General features: G+C 42.3%; 1 protein-coding gene across 3 annotated transcripts in view; it reads left to right on the forward strand.

Moving 5' to 3' along the window:
* Positions 1–13533, forward strand: part of TNKS1BP1 (tankyrase 1 binding protein 1) — a 158984-nt gene extending 145451 nt beyond the window's left edge. For 2 of the 3 annotated variants that reach the window (XM_069752618.1, XM_069752616.1), the window contains exon 10: positions 9995–13533. In XM_069752618.1, coding sequence (XP_069608719.1) covers positions 9995–10052 — 58 coding nt within the window. In that variant the 3' untranslated portion in view covers positions 10053–13533. The remainder of the gene's footprint in view (positions 1–9994) is intronic. The other variant, XR_011318440.1, reaches the window with a different exon arrangement.
* The last annotated feature ends 3121 nt before the right edge of the window (positions 13534–16654 follow it).

The following is a 16654-nucleotide window of genomic DNA, read 5'->3' on the forward strand; positions in this document are numbered from 1 at the left end:
AGCAGGTTTGCCTGCACACATCTAAGGGCACCTTTGCTATAGCAGTAGGCAAACTTATATAGACACATACCCTAAGCTTAGTGGCTACACCTGTATTACAGGAGCAGACACACCTCTACACATTGGTGTCACCTGTACTGTAGCAGCGGTCACACCTATACACTCCCCGAGTGCCAAGGCAGTCCCAGATTATACATAGGACATTTAAATGATAAAATTATTTCTTCCTCCAGGAGGATCTACTTACATATTTATACAGCTAGTAATGAGGTCAATGGGAGTCGGAAATGAATATGCAGTGAGCGCCCCCTACTGGGAATAAATAACATTAATCACTAGAACACCATAATTGCGGCACCAGCATCTGTAGCATCTAAACCAATAGATACATTTTGTTCTTTTTATCTTGATCACCAACACCTTTGGGCACAATAATGAATTACAGCCTTCAAAAACCGACGTGAATACTTTTCAGCCCAATGATGACAAAAGTATTCTCGGAGTGATACCTTTATTGGCTAACCAGAAAATAATATGTGTGCAAGCTTTCAGAGCACAGTGGCTCCTTCTTCAGGCAGGATTACTAATAAATTAATAAGAAAAAGGCAAAACATTTAAGGGATACTACAGAAGGACATTTGTTCAGGGGGAGGGAGGTGTGATGCCTCCTAAAGATAAGCCAAGGAAATCAAATTAGGTATTTTCTTACAAATGGAGAGACAGTGGGAATAATGTTCTGAGTTATCTGGAGTCCATCTGGTAGAGGTGTGAATTGTATCCATGTAGTGACTCATAAATCCAGGTGTTAAATTGAGTCCTAGTGTCAAAGAATTGAACATCTTTATCAGTTTGAATTCCCAAATTTTTCTTTCCCTGTGGTCCTTAACCCCTTCCCGACCCATGACGCCATGTAGGCGTCATGAAAGTCGGTGCCAATCCGACCCATGACGCCTATGTGGCGTCATGGAAAGATCGCGTCCCTGCAGATCGGGTGAAAGGGTTAACTCCCATTTCACCCGATCTGCAGGGACAGGGGGAGTGGTAGTTTAGCCCAGGGGGGGTGGCTTCAGCCCCCCCCCCCCCCCCCCGTGGCTACGATCGCTCTGATTGGCTGTTGAAAGTGAAACTGCCAATCAGAGCGATTTGTAATATTTCATCTATTATAACGGGTGAAATATTACAATCCAGCCATGGCCGATGCTGCAATATCATCAGCCATGGCTGGAAATACTAATGTGCCCCCACCCCACCCGACCGATCGCCCCCCCCAGCCCCCCGATCTGCCCGGTACACTGCTCCGGCTCCCCTCCGTCCTGTGCTGCGCTCCCCCCATGCTCTTGTCCGCTCACCCCCGTGCTCCAATCACCCCCCCATGCTCCAATCACCCCCCCGTGCTCCAATCACCCCCCCTGCACTCCGATCCACCCCCCCCCGTGCTCCGTTCCACCCCCGTGCTCCGTTCCACCCCCCCGTGCTCCGTTCCACCCCCCCCCCCCCCCGGTGCTCCGTTTCACCCCTCCCGCGTTCCGATCCACCCCCCCATGCTCCCCCCGCACCCCATCATACTTACCGATGCTGCCGGGGTCCGTCCGTCTTCTCCCTGGGCGCCGCCATCTTCCGCCGGCAGATTCGTTCAAAGTACATTTTGATCACTGAGATATAATCTATCTCAGCGATCAAAATAAAAAAAATAATAAATGACCCTCCCCCCTTTGTCACCCCCATAGGTAGGGACAATAAAAAAATAAAGAATTTTTTTTTTTCCCACTAATGTTAGAATAGGGTTAGGGTTAGGGTTAGGGTTAGGGGTAGGGGTAGGGTTAGGGGTAGGGGTAGGGTTAGGGGAAGGGTTAGGGGTAGGGCTAGGGTTTCGGTATGTGCACACGTATTCTGGTCCTCTGCGGATTTTTCCGCTGCGGATTTCATAAATCCGCAGTGCTAAACCGCTGCGGATTTATGGCGGATTTACCGTGTTTTTTCTGCACATTTCACTGCGGTTTTACAACTGCGATTTTCTACTGGAGAAGTTGTAAAACCGCTGCGGAATCCGCACAAAGAAGTGACATGCTGCGGAATGTAAACCGCTGCGTTTCCATGCAGTTTTTCTGCAGCATGTGTACAGCGATTTTTGTTTCCCATAGGTTTACATTGAACTGTAAACTCATGGGAAACTGCTGCGGATCTGCGGCGTTTTCCGCAGCGTGTGCACATACCTTTAGAATTAGGCTATGTGCACACGGTGCGGATTTGGCTGCGGATTCGTACCAGTTTTCCATCAGGTTTACAGTACCAAGTAAACCTATGGAAAACCAAATCCGCTGTGCCCATGGTGCGGAAAATACCGCGCGGAAACGCTGCGTTGTATTTTCCGCAGCATGTCAATTCTTTGTGCGGATTCCGCAGCGTTTTACACCTGTTCCTCAATAGGAATCCGCAGGTGAAATCCGCACAAAAAACACTGGACATCCGCGGAAAATCCGCAGGTAAAACGCAGTGCCTTTTACCCGCGGATTTTTCAAAAATGATGCTGAAAAATCTCACACGAATCCGCAACGTGGGCACATAGCCTTAGGGTTAGGGTTGGAATTAGGGTTGTGGTTAGGGTTAGGGGTGTGTTGGGGTTAGGGTTGTGATTAGGGTTACGGCTACAGTTGGGATTAGGGTTAGGGGTGTGTTGCGGTTAGGGTTGTGATTAGGGTTATGGCTACAGTTAGGATTAGAGTTAGGGGTGTGTTGGGGTTAGTGTTGGAGGTAGAATTGAGGGGTTTCCCCTGTTTAGGCACATCAGGGGTCTCCAAACGCAACATGGCGCCACCATTGATTCCAGCCAATCTTGTATTCAAAAAGTCAAATGGTGCTCCCTCCCTTCCGAGCCCCGACGTGCACCCAAACAGTGGTTTACCCCCACATATGGGGTACCATCATACTCAGGACAAACTGCGCAACAATTACTGGGGTCCAATTTCTCCTGTTACCCTTGTGAAAATAAAAAAATGCTTGCTAAAACATCATTTTTGAGGAAAGAAAAATGATTTTTTATTTTCACGGCTCTGCGTTGTAAACGTCTGTGAAGCACTTGGGGGTTCAAAGTGCTCACCACATATCTAGATAAGTTCCTTGGGGGGTCTAGTTTCTAAAATGGGGTCACTTGTGGGGGGTTTCTACTGTTTAGGCACACCAGGGGCTCTGCAAACGCAACGTGACGCCCGCAGACCATTCCATCAAAGTCTGCATTTCAAAAGTCACTACTTCCCTTCTGAGCCCCGACGTGTGCCCAAACAGTGGTTTACCCCCACACATGGGGTATCAGCGTACTCAGGAGAAACTGGACAACAACTTTTGGGGTCCAATTTCTCCTGTAACCCTTGGGAAAATAAAAAATTCTGGGCTAAATAATTATTTTTGAGGAAAGAAAACGTATTTATTATTTTCACGGCTCTGTATTATAAACTTCTGTGAAGCACTTGGGGGTTCAAAGTGCTCACCACACATCTAGATAAGTTCCTTGGGGGGTCTAGTTTCTAAAATGGGGTCACTTGTGGGGGGTTTCTACTGTTTAGGCACACCAGGGGCTCTGCAAACGCAACGTGACGCCCGCAGACCATTCCATCAAAGTCTGCATTTCAAAAGTCACTACTTCCCTTCTGAGCCCCGACGTGTGCCCAAACAGTGGTTTACCCCCACATATGGGGTATCAGCGTACTCAGGAGAAACTGGACAACAACTTTTCGGGTGAAATTTCTCCTGTTACCCTTGGGAAAATAACAAATTGCAGGCTAAAAGATCATTTTTGAGAAAATATTTTTTTTTTTATTTTCATGGCTCTGCGTTATAAACTTCTGTGAAGCACTTGGGGGTTTAAAGTGCTCAATATGCATCTAGATAAGTTCCTTGGGGGGTCTAGTTTCCAAAATGGGTTCACTTGTGGGGGATCTCCAATGTTTAGGCATACAGGGGCTCTCCAAACGTGACATGGTGTCCGCTAATGATTGGAGCTAATTTTCCATTTAAAAAGCCAAATGGCGTGCCTTCCCTTCCGAGCCCTGCCGTGCGCCCAAACAGTGGTTTACCCCCACATATGGGGTATCAGCGTACTCAGGACAAACTGGACAAGAACATTTGGGGTCCAATTTCTCCTATTACCCTTGGCAAAATAGGAAATTCCAGGCTAAAAAATCATTTTTGAGGAAAGAAAAATTATTTTTTATTTTCATGGCTCTGCGTTATAAACTTCTGTGAAGCACCTGGGGGTTTAAAGTGCTCAATATGCATCTAGATAAGTTCCTTGGGGGGTCTAGTTTCCAAAATGGGGTCACTTGTGGGGGATCTCCAATGTTTAGGCACACAGGGGCTCTCCAAACGCGACATGGTGTCCGCTAACAATTGGAGCTAATTTTCCATTCAAAAAGTCAAATGGCGCGCCTTCCCTTCCAAGCCCTGCCGTGTGCCCAAACAGTGGTTTACCCCCACATATGAGGTATCGGCGTACTCGGGAGAAATTGCCCAACAAATTTTATGATCCATTTTATCCTATTGCCCATGTGAAAATGAAAAAATTGAGGCAAAAATTTTTTTTGGGTGAAAAAAAAGTACTTTTTCATTTTTACAGATCAATTTGTGAAGCACTTGAGGGTTTAAAGTGCTCCCTAGGCATCTAGATAAGTTCCTTGGGGGGTCTAGTTTCCAAAATGGAGTCACTTGTGGGGGAGTTCCAATGTTTAGGCACACAGGGGCTCTCCAAACGCGACATGGTGTCCGCTAACGATGGAGATAATTTTTCATTCAAAAAGTCAAATGGCGCTCCTTCCCTTCCGAGCCTTACCATGTGCCCAAACAGTGGTTTACCCCCACATGTGAGGTATCGGTGTACTCAGGAGAAATTGCCCAACAAATTTTAGGATCCATTTTATCCTGTTGCCCATGTGAAAATGAAAAAATTGAGGCTAAAAGAATTTTTTTGTGAAAAAAAAGTACTTTTTCATTTTTTCGGATCAATTTGTGAAGCACCTGGGGGTTCAAAGTGCTCACTATGCATCTAGATAAGTTCCTTGGGGCGTCTAGTTTCCAAAATGGGGTCACTTGTGGGGGAGCTCCAATTTTTAGGCACACGGGGGCTCTCCAAACGTGACATGGTGTCCGCTAAAGAGTGCAGCCAATTTTTCATTCAAAAAGTCAAATGGCGCTCCTTCCCTTCCAAGCCCTGCCGTGCGCCCAAACAGTGGTTTACCTCCACATATGAGGTATCAGTGTACTCAGGACAAATTGGACAACAACTTTCGTGGTTCAGTTTCTCCTTTTACCATTGGGAAAATAAAAAAATTGTTGCTAAAAGATAATTTTTGTGACTAAAAAGTTAAATGTTAATTTTTTCCTTCCATGTTACTTCTGCTGCTGTGAAGTACCTGAAGGGTTAATAAACTTCTTGAATGTGGTTTTGAGTACCTTGAGGGGTGCATTTTTTAGAATGGTGTCACTTTTGGGTATTTTCAGCCATATAGACCCGTCAAACTGACTTCAAATGTGAGGTGGTCCCTAAAAAAAATGGTTTTGTAAATTTCGTTGTAAAAATGAGAAATCGCTGGTCAAATTTTAACCCTTATAACTTCCTAGCAAAAAAAAATTTTGTTTCCAAAATTGTGCTGATGTAAAGTATACATGTGGGAAACGTTATTTATTAACTATTTTGTGTCACATAACTCTCTGGTTTAACAGAATAAAAATTCAAAATGTGAAAATTGCGAAATGTTCAAAATTTTCGCCAAATTTCCGTTTTTATCACAAATAAACGCAGAATTTATTGACCTAAATTTACCACTAACATGAAGCCCAATATGTCACGAAAAAACAATCTCAGAACCGCTAGGATCCGTTGAAGCGTTCCTGAGTTATTACCTCATAAAGGGACACTGGTCAGAATTGCAAAAAACGGCCAGGTCTTTAAGGTCAAAATAGGCTGGGTCATGAAGGAGTTAAAATGACCTTTTAGAATTAGGCCATGTTCACACTATGCGGTTTTTACTGCGGAACCGCGGCGATTTTGCCGCTGCGGGTCCGCAGCTGTTTTCCATGCAGGGTACAGTACAATGTTACCCTATGGAAAACAGAAACCGCAGTGCACATGATGCGGAAAAACCCGAAAAAACCGCGCTGAATTGCTGCAGAAAAAAAGAAGGACCATGTCACTTCTTTGTGCAGAATCGCAGCGATTCTGCACCCATAGAAATGCATTGATCCGCTTACTTCCCGCATGGGGCTGTGCCCACCATGCAGGAAGTAAGCGGATAATGTGCGGGTTATACCCGGGGTGGAGGAGAGGAGACTCTCCTCCAGGCCCCGGGAACCATATTTGTATTAAAAAAAAAGAATTAAAATAAAAAATCATGATATACTCACCTCTGAAGTCTCAGCGCTGCACGCGGCCAACCGGTCTCGGGTTTGCTATGCGACCAGGACCTTCGGTGACGTCACGGTCACATGACCGTGACGTCACCGAAGGTCCTGGTCGCACAGCATCTTTGGAACCAGACCGCCGCCTGCAGCGCCCAGGAGATCGGGACGTCAGAGGGTGAGTATATCATCATGATTTTATTATTTTTAACACTACTATTGATGCTGTATATTGCTGCATTTGCAGCATCAATAGTAGGAGTAAAATCCCGCAGCGGAACCCGCAGGACAAACCGCGATAAATCTGCAGGGATAACCGCAGCGGGTTTGCCCTGCAGATTTATCAAATCCGCTGCGGGAGAACCCGCAGGATAAAAAGGAACGTGTGAATGTGGCCTTAAGACTTTTAAATCTGTCATACAGTATCCAGGTCCAGAGAAATGTTTTCCCACCGGTGTGTCCATTTCATTCCTGATTATGTAGCTGTCGTTTCATCCTTGTTTGTAGTTTTTGCATGGTTTCCCCAATATAGATACTTCCCGGGCACCTCGTACATTGTACCATGTACACCACGTTGGAGGATGTACATGAAAAGAAACCCGTGTCCTTATAGTCCTGATTTGTGTTTGGTATGTGGACTGCATTTGTTGGTAATATGTGAGTACAAGTTTTGCATTTTTTATTGTTACAGGGGAATGTGCCAGTCACTGATGGTGATGAGAGGACACTTCTGACAAGGAGATTCCTTAAGTTAGGGGGCTGTTTGTAGGAGAGAAGTGGTAGTTCTGGGAATATGTCTGTCAATTTGTGTTCTCTTTGGAATATGCCTCTTGTGGTCACATACAACCCCCACATGAGCATCCTAAGAAAATTGGTGCTGATCTCCAACCCATATTCCACAGAGACCACAAATTGAAAGACATATTCCCAGAACTACCACTTCTCTCCTATAAACAGCCCCCTAACTTAAGGAATCTCCTTGTCAGAAGTGCCCTATCATCACCATCAGTGGCTGGCATATTCCCATGTAACAATAAAAAATGCAAAACTTGTACTCACATATTACCAACAGATATAGTCCATGGACCAAACACAAATCAGGACTATAAGGTCATGGGTTCCTTTTCTTGTACATCCTCCACTGTGGTGTACATGATACAATGTACATGGTGTCCTGGAGGTATCTATATTGGGTAAACCATGCAAAAACTACAAACAAGGATGAATCTACACCGACACACAATCAGGAATGATATGGACACGCCTGTGGGAAAACATTTCTCTGGACCTGGATACTGTACGACAGACTTAAAAGTCTTAATACTAAAAGGTCATTTTAAGGGCGACAGAGAGAGAAAAATGTTGGAATTCAAACTGATAAAGATGTTCAATTCTTTGACAGTAGGACTCAAGTTAACACCTGGATTTATAGACGTGGTCAAAATTGTTGGTACCCTTCGTTTAATGACAGAAAACCCCACAATGGTCACATAAATAACATGAATCTGACAAAAGTAATTATAAATAAAAGATCTATGAAAATGAAAGTCAGACATTGCTTTTCAACCATGCTTTCACTGATCTAAAAAAAAAAAATTAAACTCATGAAATAGGCCTGGACAGAAATGATGGTGCCCCTGAAAATAATGTGACAAAAGGGACATGTTAAATCAAAGTGTGTCCACTAACTAGCATCACAGGTGTCTACAATCTTGGAATCAGTGAGTGGGCCTGTATATTGGGCTGCAGATGCTCACTGCGATGTTTGGTTACATGGTGTGCATCACACTCTACGTGGACCAGACGAAGCGATGGAAAGAGTTGACTCAGAGAAAATTATAGACAAACATGTTAAAGGTAAAAGTTATAAGACCATCTCCAAGCAGCTTGATGTTCCTGTGACTACAGTTGCACATATCTTTCAGAAATGTAAGATCCATGGGAGTGTAGCCAACCTCCCTCGACGTGGCCGCAGGAGGAAAATTGATGACAAATCAAACAGACAGATAATAAGAATGGTAACATAAGAGCCCAGAAAAACTTCTAAACAGATTAAAGGTGAACTTAAAGCTCAAGGAACATCAGTGTCAGATCGCACCATCCGTCATTGTATGACCCAAAGTGGACCTCATGGGAGACGACCAAGGAGGACACCATTGTTGAAAAAAGCTTAAAAAAGGCAGACTGGAATTAGCCAAACTACATGTTGACAAGCCACAAAGCTTCTGGGAGAATGTCCTATGGACAGATGAGACGAAAATGGAACTTTTTGGCAAGGCACATCAGCTCTATGTTTACAGATGGAAAAATGAAGCATATCTAGAAAAGAGCACTGTCCCTACTGTGAAACATGGAGGAGGCTCTGTTATGCTCTGGGGCTGCTTTGCTGCATCAGGCACAGGGTGTCTAGAATCTGTGCAGGGCACAATGAAATCTCAAGACTATCAAGGGATGCTAGAGAGAAATGTGCTGCCCAGTGTCAGAAAGCTTGGTCTCAGTCCCAGGTCATGGGTCTTGCAACAGGATAATGACCCGAAACAGACAGCTAAAAACACCCAAGAATGGCTAAGAGGAAAATATTGGATTATTCTGATGTAGCCTTCTATGAGCCCTGACCTAAATTCTATTGAGCATCTGGAAAGAGCTAAAAACATGCCATCTGGAAAAGGCAACCTTCAAATACGAGACAACTGGAGCAGTTTGCTCCTGAGGAGTGGGCCAAAATACCTGTCGAGAGGTGCAGAAGTCCCATTGACAGTTACAGGAATCGTTTGATTGCATTGATTGCCTCAAAAGGTTGTGCAACAAAATATTAAGTTAAGGGCACCATCATTTCTGTCCAGGCCTATTTCATAAGTTTTATTTTTTTTAAATTCTGTGAAAGCATGGTCGAAAAGCAATGTCTGACTTTTATTTGATCATTTTCATAGATCTTTTATTTATTATTACTTTTGTCAGATTCAAGTTATTTCTGTGACCATTGTGGGTTTTTCTGTCATTAAATGAGGGTTACCAACAATTTTGAGCACGTGTGTATGACTCACTACATGGACACAATTCACACCTCCACCTGACTTACTCCAGATAACTCAGAACATTATTCCCACTGCCTCTCCATTTGTAAGAAAATACCTAATTTGATTTGCTTGGCTTATCTTTAGGAGGCATCACCCCTCCCACCTCATGAACAAATGTCCTTCTGTAGTATCCCTTAAATGCTGTGCCTTTTTCTTATTAATTTATTTGTAATCTTGCCTGAAGAAGGAGCCACTGTGCTCTGAAAGCTTGCAAACATATTATTTTCTGGTTAGCCAATAAAGGTATCACTCCGAGAATACTTTTGACATCATTGGGCAGAAAAGTATTCACGTCGATTTTTCTGGCTAACACTGTACCACAACATCATTTTTTTATTGTATAGCCTTCAAAAGCAAAATGCAAGCACAATAGCCATTAAGCGAATTCCTTGTCAATAGACATTGTCTTTTAACCCTTCATATTAGCTGAAATCTAACATGCATCTATTGTGTATAAAGGCAGCCCCACTGCACTCTACGTCTGCTCTAGGGGGCAGATACATTCAACATGATTTTCTTGTCTGTTTTAGTCATTCCCTCGGCTGGTTGCAAGCACTAAAGATAAAGAAGAAGAAGCATCCAAAGTGAAGATTGTCTCCATAGACAAGAGAAGACTGGCGCCTTAAAGTCTGAGTGTCAAGTATTCATCATATGCTGGTTCATCCCATTCCTTGGATTGAGTATTTAACACTAGGACTACTGGTATAGTCATTTTGACTACTTACTTGCTATAGTTCTAGTCAGGGTTCACGAGTCCAGTAGTCCTAGTGTTAAATAAATAATTTGGTAATGAGTATGCAGCATAACAGGCAACACGGTCAGCTTTTATATGTTTAAAGTTTATGTTCATCTCTCGGTGCTGATTAAATTTGTAATATACTGTATCTTTGTTTGGATCACACACATTTATTTTACAAATCCTTTGCTTGATTATCCATTTTTGGCTGCTGCAATTACTAGATGAGCCTAGAGGGAGGTACCACTGTACTCCAGGGTCTCATAGACAATGAATGAATAGAGTGGTAGTACTTATGTTCAACCACTGCCCAATTCAAACCGAGCTATAGAGTCCAGGTCTTGGGATTGGTCAAGGTAGTGGAACCCCAACTCTCAGCGAGTTCTTACTTATCCACAGGATACAGTAGGTGATACCTTAGTACAACCCCTTTATAATCATGCTGCACATAGATTTATTGTTTAACTCTACCCTATATATCTTGAAGGGGTTGTCCACTACTTGGACAACCCCTTTCTTAGATGCTGTATTCCCAGATACCCAGATACTTACCTCCTGCACCAGTGCCATTCCAGATCTGCTTAGTATTACATTATGCCAACCCTCCTGATGGCTGCAGCATCACACGTCCTCGGATATCTTATAGAACTGTAAGAACTGAAGCCCATTACCAGCCGCTGATTGGTTGCAGCGTTCACGTGCCTTAATAATGTCATGCAAGCCGTGGTAGACCCTTGGCTATCTGTTATTTTTATTTTGTACTGTGAACAGAGCCTAGCATTAAATTAAAGGGGTTCTCCACCACTAAAGCAATACTAGGCTAACTACCCCAAATTACGTGTCAAAGTAGACAAGATATATAATATTTATTTTATGTTTTCTGCATATAATTAAAGACCTCCCATCATGAATATTAGAGAGGTATTGCATAGCTTCCAACCTTAACGAATCTAGCGGACACTGCGTGTATAACTTAGGAGTTCATTGCTCAGTAGTTCATCATCTTCCTAATTCTTCCTCAGCATCTGTCTGTGCTCCGTAGGTACTTGCATTTGTTTAATTACCTCATCTTTCACTTTTCATGAAGTGTAGTATTCCCTGGGATTCAAACACCCAACATCTTGCACGACGGGAGAATTTTCTCTATTTGAATGGAACTGGTATTCTTCATTCCAAGCACATTGTACTGATACATAGTTACTTATTTACTGTTGTGCTCAAAATTTTACATACCCCAGCAGAATTTTTGCTTTCCTGGCCTTTTTTCAGAGAATATGAATGATAACACCAAAACTTTTTCTCCACTCACGGTTAGTGGTTGGGGGAAGCAATTTATTGTCAAACTACTGTGTTTTCTTTTTAAATCATGATGACAACCCAAAACAGCCAAATGACCCTCATAAAAAGTTCACATACCCTGGTGGTTTTGGCCTGATATTATACACAGAAGTTGACACAAATGGGTTTGAATGGCTACTAAAGGTCACATCCTCACCAGTGACCTATTTGCTTGTAATCAGTGTGCGTGCATAAAAACTGAGTAAATTTCTGGGATCCAGACAGACTCTTGCATCTTTCATCCAGCCACTGACGTTTCTGGATTGAAAGTCAAGAGGAAAGCAAAAGAATTGTCAACAGATCTACGGGAAAAGGTAGTTGAACAGTATAAAACAGGAAAGGGATACAAAAAGATATCCAAGGAATTGATAATGCCAGTCTGCAGCATTCAAACTGTGATTAACAAATGGAAAATCGGAGGCTCTATAAAAACAAAACAACGGTCCGGTAGACCAACAAAAATGTCATCCACAACTGCCAGGAAAATTGTTCAGGATGCAAAGAAAAACCCACAAATAACATAAGCTGAAATACAGGACTCTCTGAAAACTAGCGGTGTGGCTGTTTCAAGATGCATAATAAGGAGGCACTTGAGAAAAAATGAGCTGCACGGTGGAGTCGCCAGAAGAAAGCCATTACTGCGCAAATGCCACAAAGTATCCCACCTACAATATGCAAAACAGCACAGAGACAAGCCTCAAAACTTCTAGAACAAGGTAATTTGGAGTGGTGAGACCGAAATTGAACTTTTTGGCCACAACCATAAAAGTTACATTTGGAGAGAGGTCAACAAGGCCTATGATGAAAGGAACACCATTCCTACTGTAAAGCACGGAGGTGGATCTCTCGTGTTTTGAGAATGTGTGAGCTACAAAGGCACAGGAAACTTGGTCAAAGTTGAAGGAAAGATGAATGCAGCACGTTATCAGCAAATACCGGAGGCAAATTTGTAGGCATCAGCCCCGAAGCTGCGCATGGGACGTTCCAAAATGATAACAATCCAAAACACAAAGCCAATTCGATCTGTCATTGGCTACAGCAGAACAAAGTAAAGGTTCTGGAGTGGCCATCTCAGTCTCCTGACCTCAATATCATTGAACCACTCTGGGTAGATCTCAAGCGCGCAGTTCATGCTAGACAGCCCAGGAATTTACAGGAACTAGAGGCTTTTTGCCAAGAAGAATGGGCAGCTTTACCATCTGAGAAAATAAAGAACCTCATCTACAACTACCACAAAAGACTTCAAGCTGTCATTGTTGTTAAAGGGGGCAATACATGGTATTAAGAAATGGGGTATGCGAAATTTTGATCAGGGTCATTTGGATGTTTTGGATTGTCATTATGATTTAAGTGGAGAAAAAGTTTTGGTGTTATTATTCATATTCTCTGAAAAAAGGCCAAAAAAACAAAAATTCTGCCGGGGTATGTAAGCATTTGAGCACAACTGTATATACCAGTGCATTTCTTGAAATAAAATAAAAGTCAAAGATTTTTTCTTCCTATAAAATTTCAAAAAATGGCAAAAAATAATGAAAAACAATTATCATAATGACATTTTAATGCACTTTTAAATATATATATATATATATATATATATATATATATATATATATATATATCACAAATAAGCAAATAAACGTACATATTTGGTATCCCTGTAATTTTATCAATCCATACAATACAGTGAACAGATTATTTACGGTACATGGTGTAAAAACATCTTGTGATTGTTTTTTTTTTGTTCGTAAAACCTATAAAAAAACTAATAAAAATGTAATGCTGAGGTAATTTAAATGTTGTGTTTTTTTTCTGCTGCTTTTTACCTTCTTGTTTTCTACAGGTTTCCTGTGCCACACTAAGCAATAACAATCTTGTCTGATTATTGTGCTTTTGTTTCATTTTTGCTTCCTGTCCCTCGATGTGATGCATTTCAGGTGCAGATTTAAAGTAGCATTTTAATGCTTTTTTATGCAAAATAAAAGCCTTGATTCTGTAGTTAAAGGAGTCATACCATGAACAAAGGACATTCTAAATTATAGATCTTGGAATGATGATAAGTTCCACAATTAAATGTGTAAAAAAAAGTTCTTGTGCTTAGATTATTTTATAAATGTACTGTTTTGTTTTCTGTGTCTGATCATGAAGAGCTGCCCCAGTTCATGATCGGCAGATATCAGAGCTCCTGGCCAACTGAGAAAGCATAAGAGAATATACAGACAACACAGCAGGGGCCCTTAGCTGCTTTTTTCCCTGAGGTAACAAATTTCCCTGTCTCAGGTAAACACATTTCCCTGCCTGTTTTATCACAGGAGGGAGAGTTTCTGCCACATCACCAGTACTGTAAGAGCATCATAAATCAAGTTGGTGACATATGAGCTCAGCAGCCACAGAAGAGCTCTGTACTTCACTGACTTGACGCGTGCTCGACCTCTGCTCCATTTATTTTCTATGAGACAGCAAGAGAAAGAGATGTTTAGTGTTTGGCCTATTCATGCAGTCCCATAGACAATGACCCTTTCTCAAGCATTGGCAGAGCCCATTAGTCTCTAAAGATAACTTTTAAATAGTAACAATGTTGAAATGAGGCGCTAAACTTAGCCAGATAATCAAGATGAGGGCTCACAAGAGATATTATAATCACATTTTTTGCCCTTCTAGTATCCAGTTTTAATTCGAAAACTACCAAAGTAAAGGAAACAAATGCACAGCTCAGATGGCAGGCCGTGTGCAGTCCACAATCCTATATCAGCTGCAGTTGGCCCGCCAAAGTTTTTAGAATTTTCCTAGAATTACCATATATAATTTTTAATGGCCACATTTTCTTTTTGCACTGGTAATGCATATATTTTGTCCTTCTCTTGAGATAACATTAATAGTTAGCAATTCTTAATAATGAAATTATTTCAGCAGATTAGATGAGGGGAAATGCTCGACAGGGAATCAGTCAGCAGGTTTTTGCATTTTAATCTGAGACTAGCATAATATTGGGCAAAAGAGCCTTATTCTTGTGTCATTTATTAAACAGTGTCTTATCAGCAGGAGATTATCACTGCTGGACTATGACTCACATGCAGGCCAGTCAGGCTAATATCCGACCAGCTTAACTACATGTATACATGGACGATCGCGCTCTAATATATGACTAGTAATGGTAGTGAGCTTTCAGTTTACGTTGTATGACTGGAGACTGATTTTAAGGGGTTGTTCATGTAAAGCTTCCATTTAATTTAGCGCTGTAAGTGGAGAAATTTGGTTTATGATCCAATACTTGCAATAATGTATATGTTGACCTTAAAGGGGTTGTCCAGTGAAAACAAGTAATCTTTAATCCACAGGACAGGTGATAACTTACTGATCTATGTTAATCCGACAGCAAAATAGGGAACTTTTATCCCTGTCCAGACACTTATCCCTCTTACAAAATAGATGCCCAAAAAAGACTCAGAATGAAAGCTCCTCATTCTGACGATCTATAGATAGGTGATAACTTGCTTCCATTGGAGAACCCCTTTAAAGTGCATTTTGAAAAGGCGAATATATATTTTTTGATGGCAGACAGCAGCAGTTTGCGTTCCAATAGACAGTAACCCATTAATTACTACAATCATTGCTTCTAAAGGAGAATCCACCCGATAATCGGTGCCAGGTGGAGGCACTGTGACAACACACTGAGCGCTTTTAGGGGTCTTCTACGATATGTACACCTCTGCCCACGCTTAGTGGTTTTTATAGGAGGAGCACAGTGCAGAATATGATTGAATACGATGTAATATCCATTATATGTTGTTAAATTACGTCTGTTTTTACATGTAAAATTCATCAATCTTTGCCCATGGGGCGCTGGTTCAAACAGTTATTCAATTGCCGAATTTCCACTTTATACCTGGTGTCTTATCTGTGAGCAGCCTGTTACAGAGCAGGAGGAATTGACCAGGTTTATCTATAGATTTCTAGAAAAAAGTCACTTTGTCAAACATTGAGTCACTACGCCCACCTGACTCCGAAGCTCAGTCTTCCTTGTGTGGCCATGTATGCATAGATAGCTGTCAATCACTGCATAGCTCCGCCCACCGGACTCTATTCATTGTAATGGATATGTTACAGGTTATACTCAATCTTTACCCACAAATTATATACCAATCTACTCAGCTTGTAAAGCTCTGTAATAGGATACTTACAGATTGTACCCCGTGATAAGGTAACAGGTTCAGTTTTTGCCATGACTGGACCCACTACGTGGGATCGGGAGTTCCTCCTCTTACCTGACCTATTGACTTGGGGTCGTCTTATGATCAGCCAGCAAGATGCAATGTTATTGTTGCTGCATGATTGCGTAGGATGTTTACCGACCCAGCGATCAAAAGAAGAGCTGCAGTTCCTGCCAGGTAAGAGGCGTACTCTGGATCCATGCAGCATCCAATGGCATACTATGGGCACCAACTCTACAATGTAATATCTACAAAGGTGAAGACTGTCATGTCTGCTGACCTCAACATATCCTGTACAGCACTGGTCACACTTTACTGATGCCATTTGTGGAAATACGAATAAGTCTCTTCTTATAGTTAAAGCCTATATAAGACAGAAATATGTGCTTTTGCGTGCTTTCTACAAGTGGCGCACGGATGTTTTGAAGAAATAAACATGTATAAAACCAGGTTAGCATCTCATGATTTGCTTCCATCAGCAGAAGTTTCTAATGCTAGCTCTGTATACAACACTGCTGCGTCCATGGTCTCTCGGGGGAGGGTTGGTTGTGCTGTAAGGTACCAGAGGCCGGTAGTCAAGGGCGAGCTGCTGCTCCATGTCGCCCTGGTACTGGCTCTGGCTGGGTGTTGGTGCTGTGGGATCTTGTGCCCGCGCAGGCCACCTGTGGCCGATGGTGTTGGCCAGCTAGGACCATATATGTTAAAGTTCAATAAAGGAGGCCTCTATTCTAAAACATAGTCTCGTGACATGTCATTCTCTCCAAGTACTCCTTTAATGTGGAAGGCCACTTTACCCCTTCACTCAGTTCCAGGTTACGCTACTCCCTTGTACCTTACTCTCCTCATCTCTTAGTAACTGACCCAATAGCAGAACTGGTCACAAACACTTCCTAATTCTACTTGAACTT

Source organism: Ranitomeya imitator, chromosome 2 (assembly GCF_032444005.1).
Source record: "Ranitomeya imitator isolate aRanImi1 chromosome 2, aRanImi1.pri, whole genome shotgun sequence".
Lineage (NCBI taxonomy): Eukaryota > Metazoa > Chordata > Amphibia > Anura > Dendrobatidae > Ranitomeya > Ranitomeya imitator.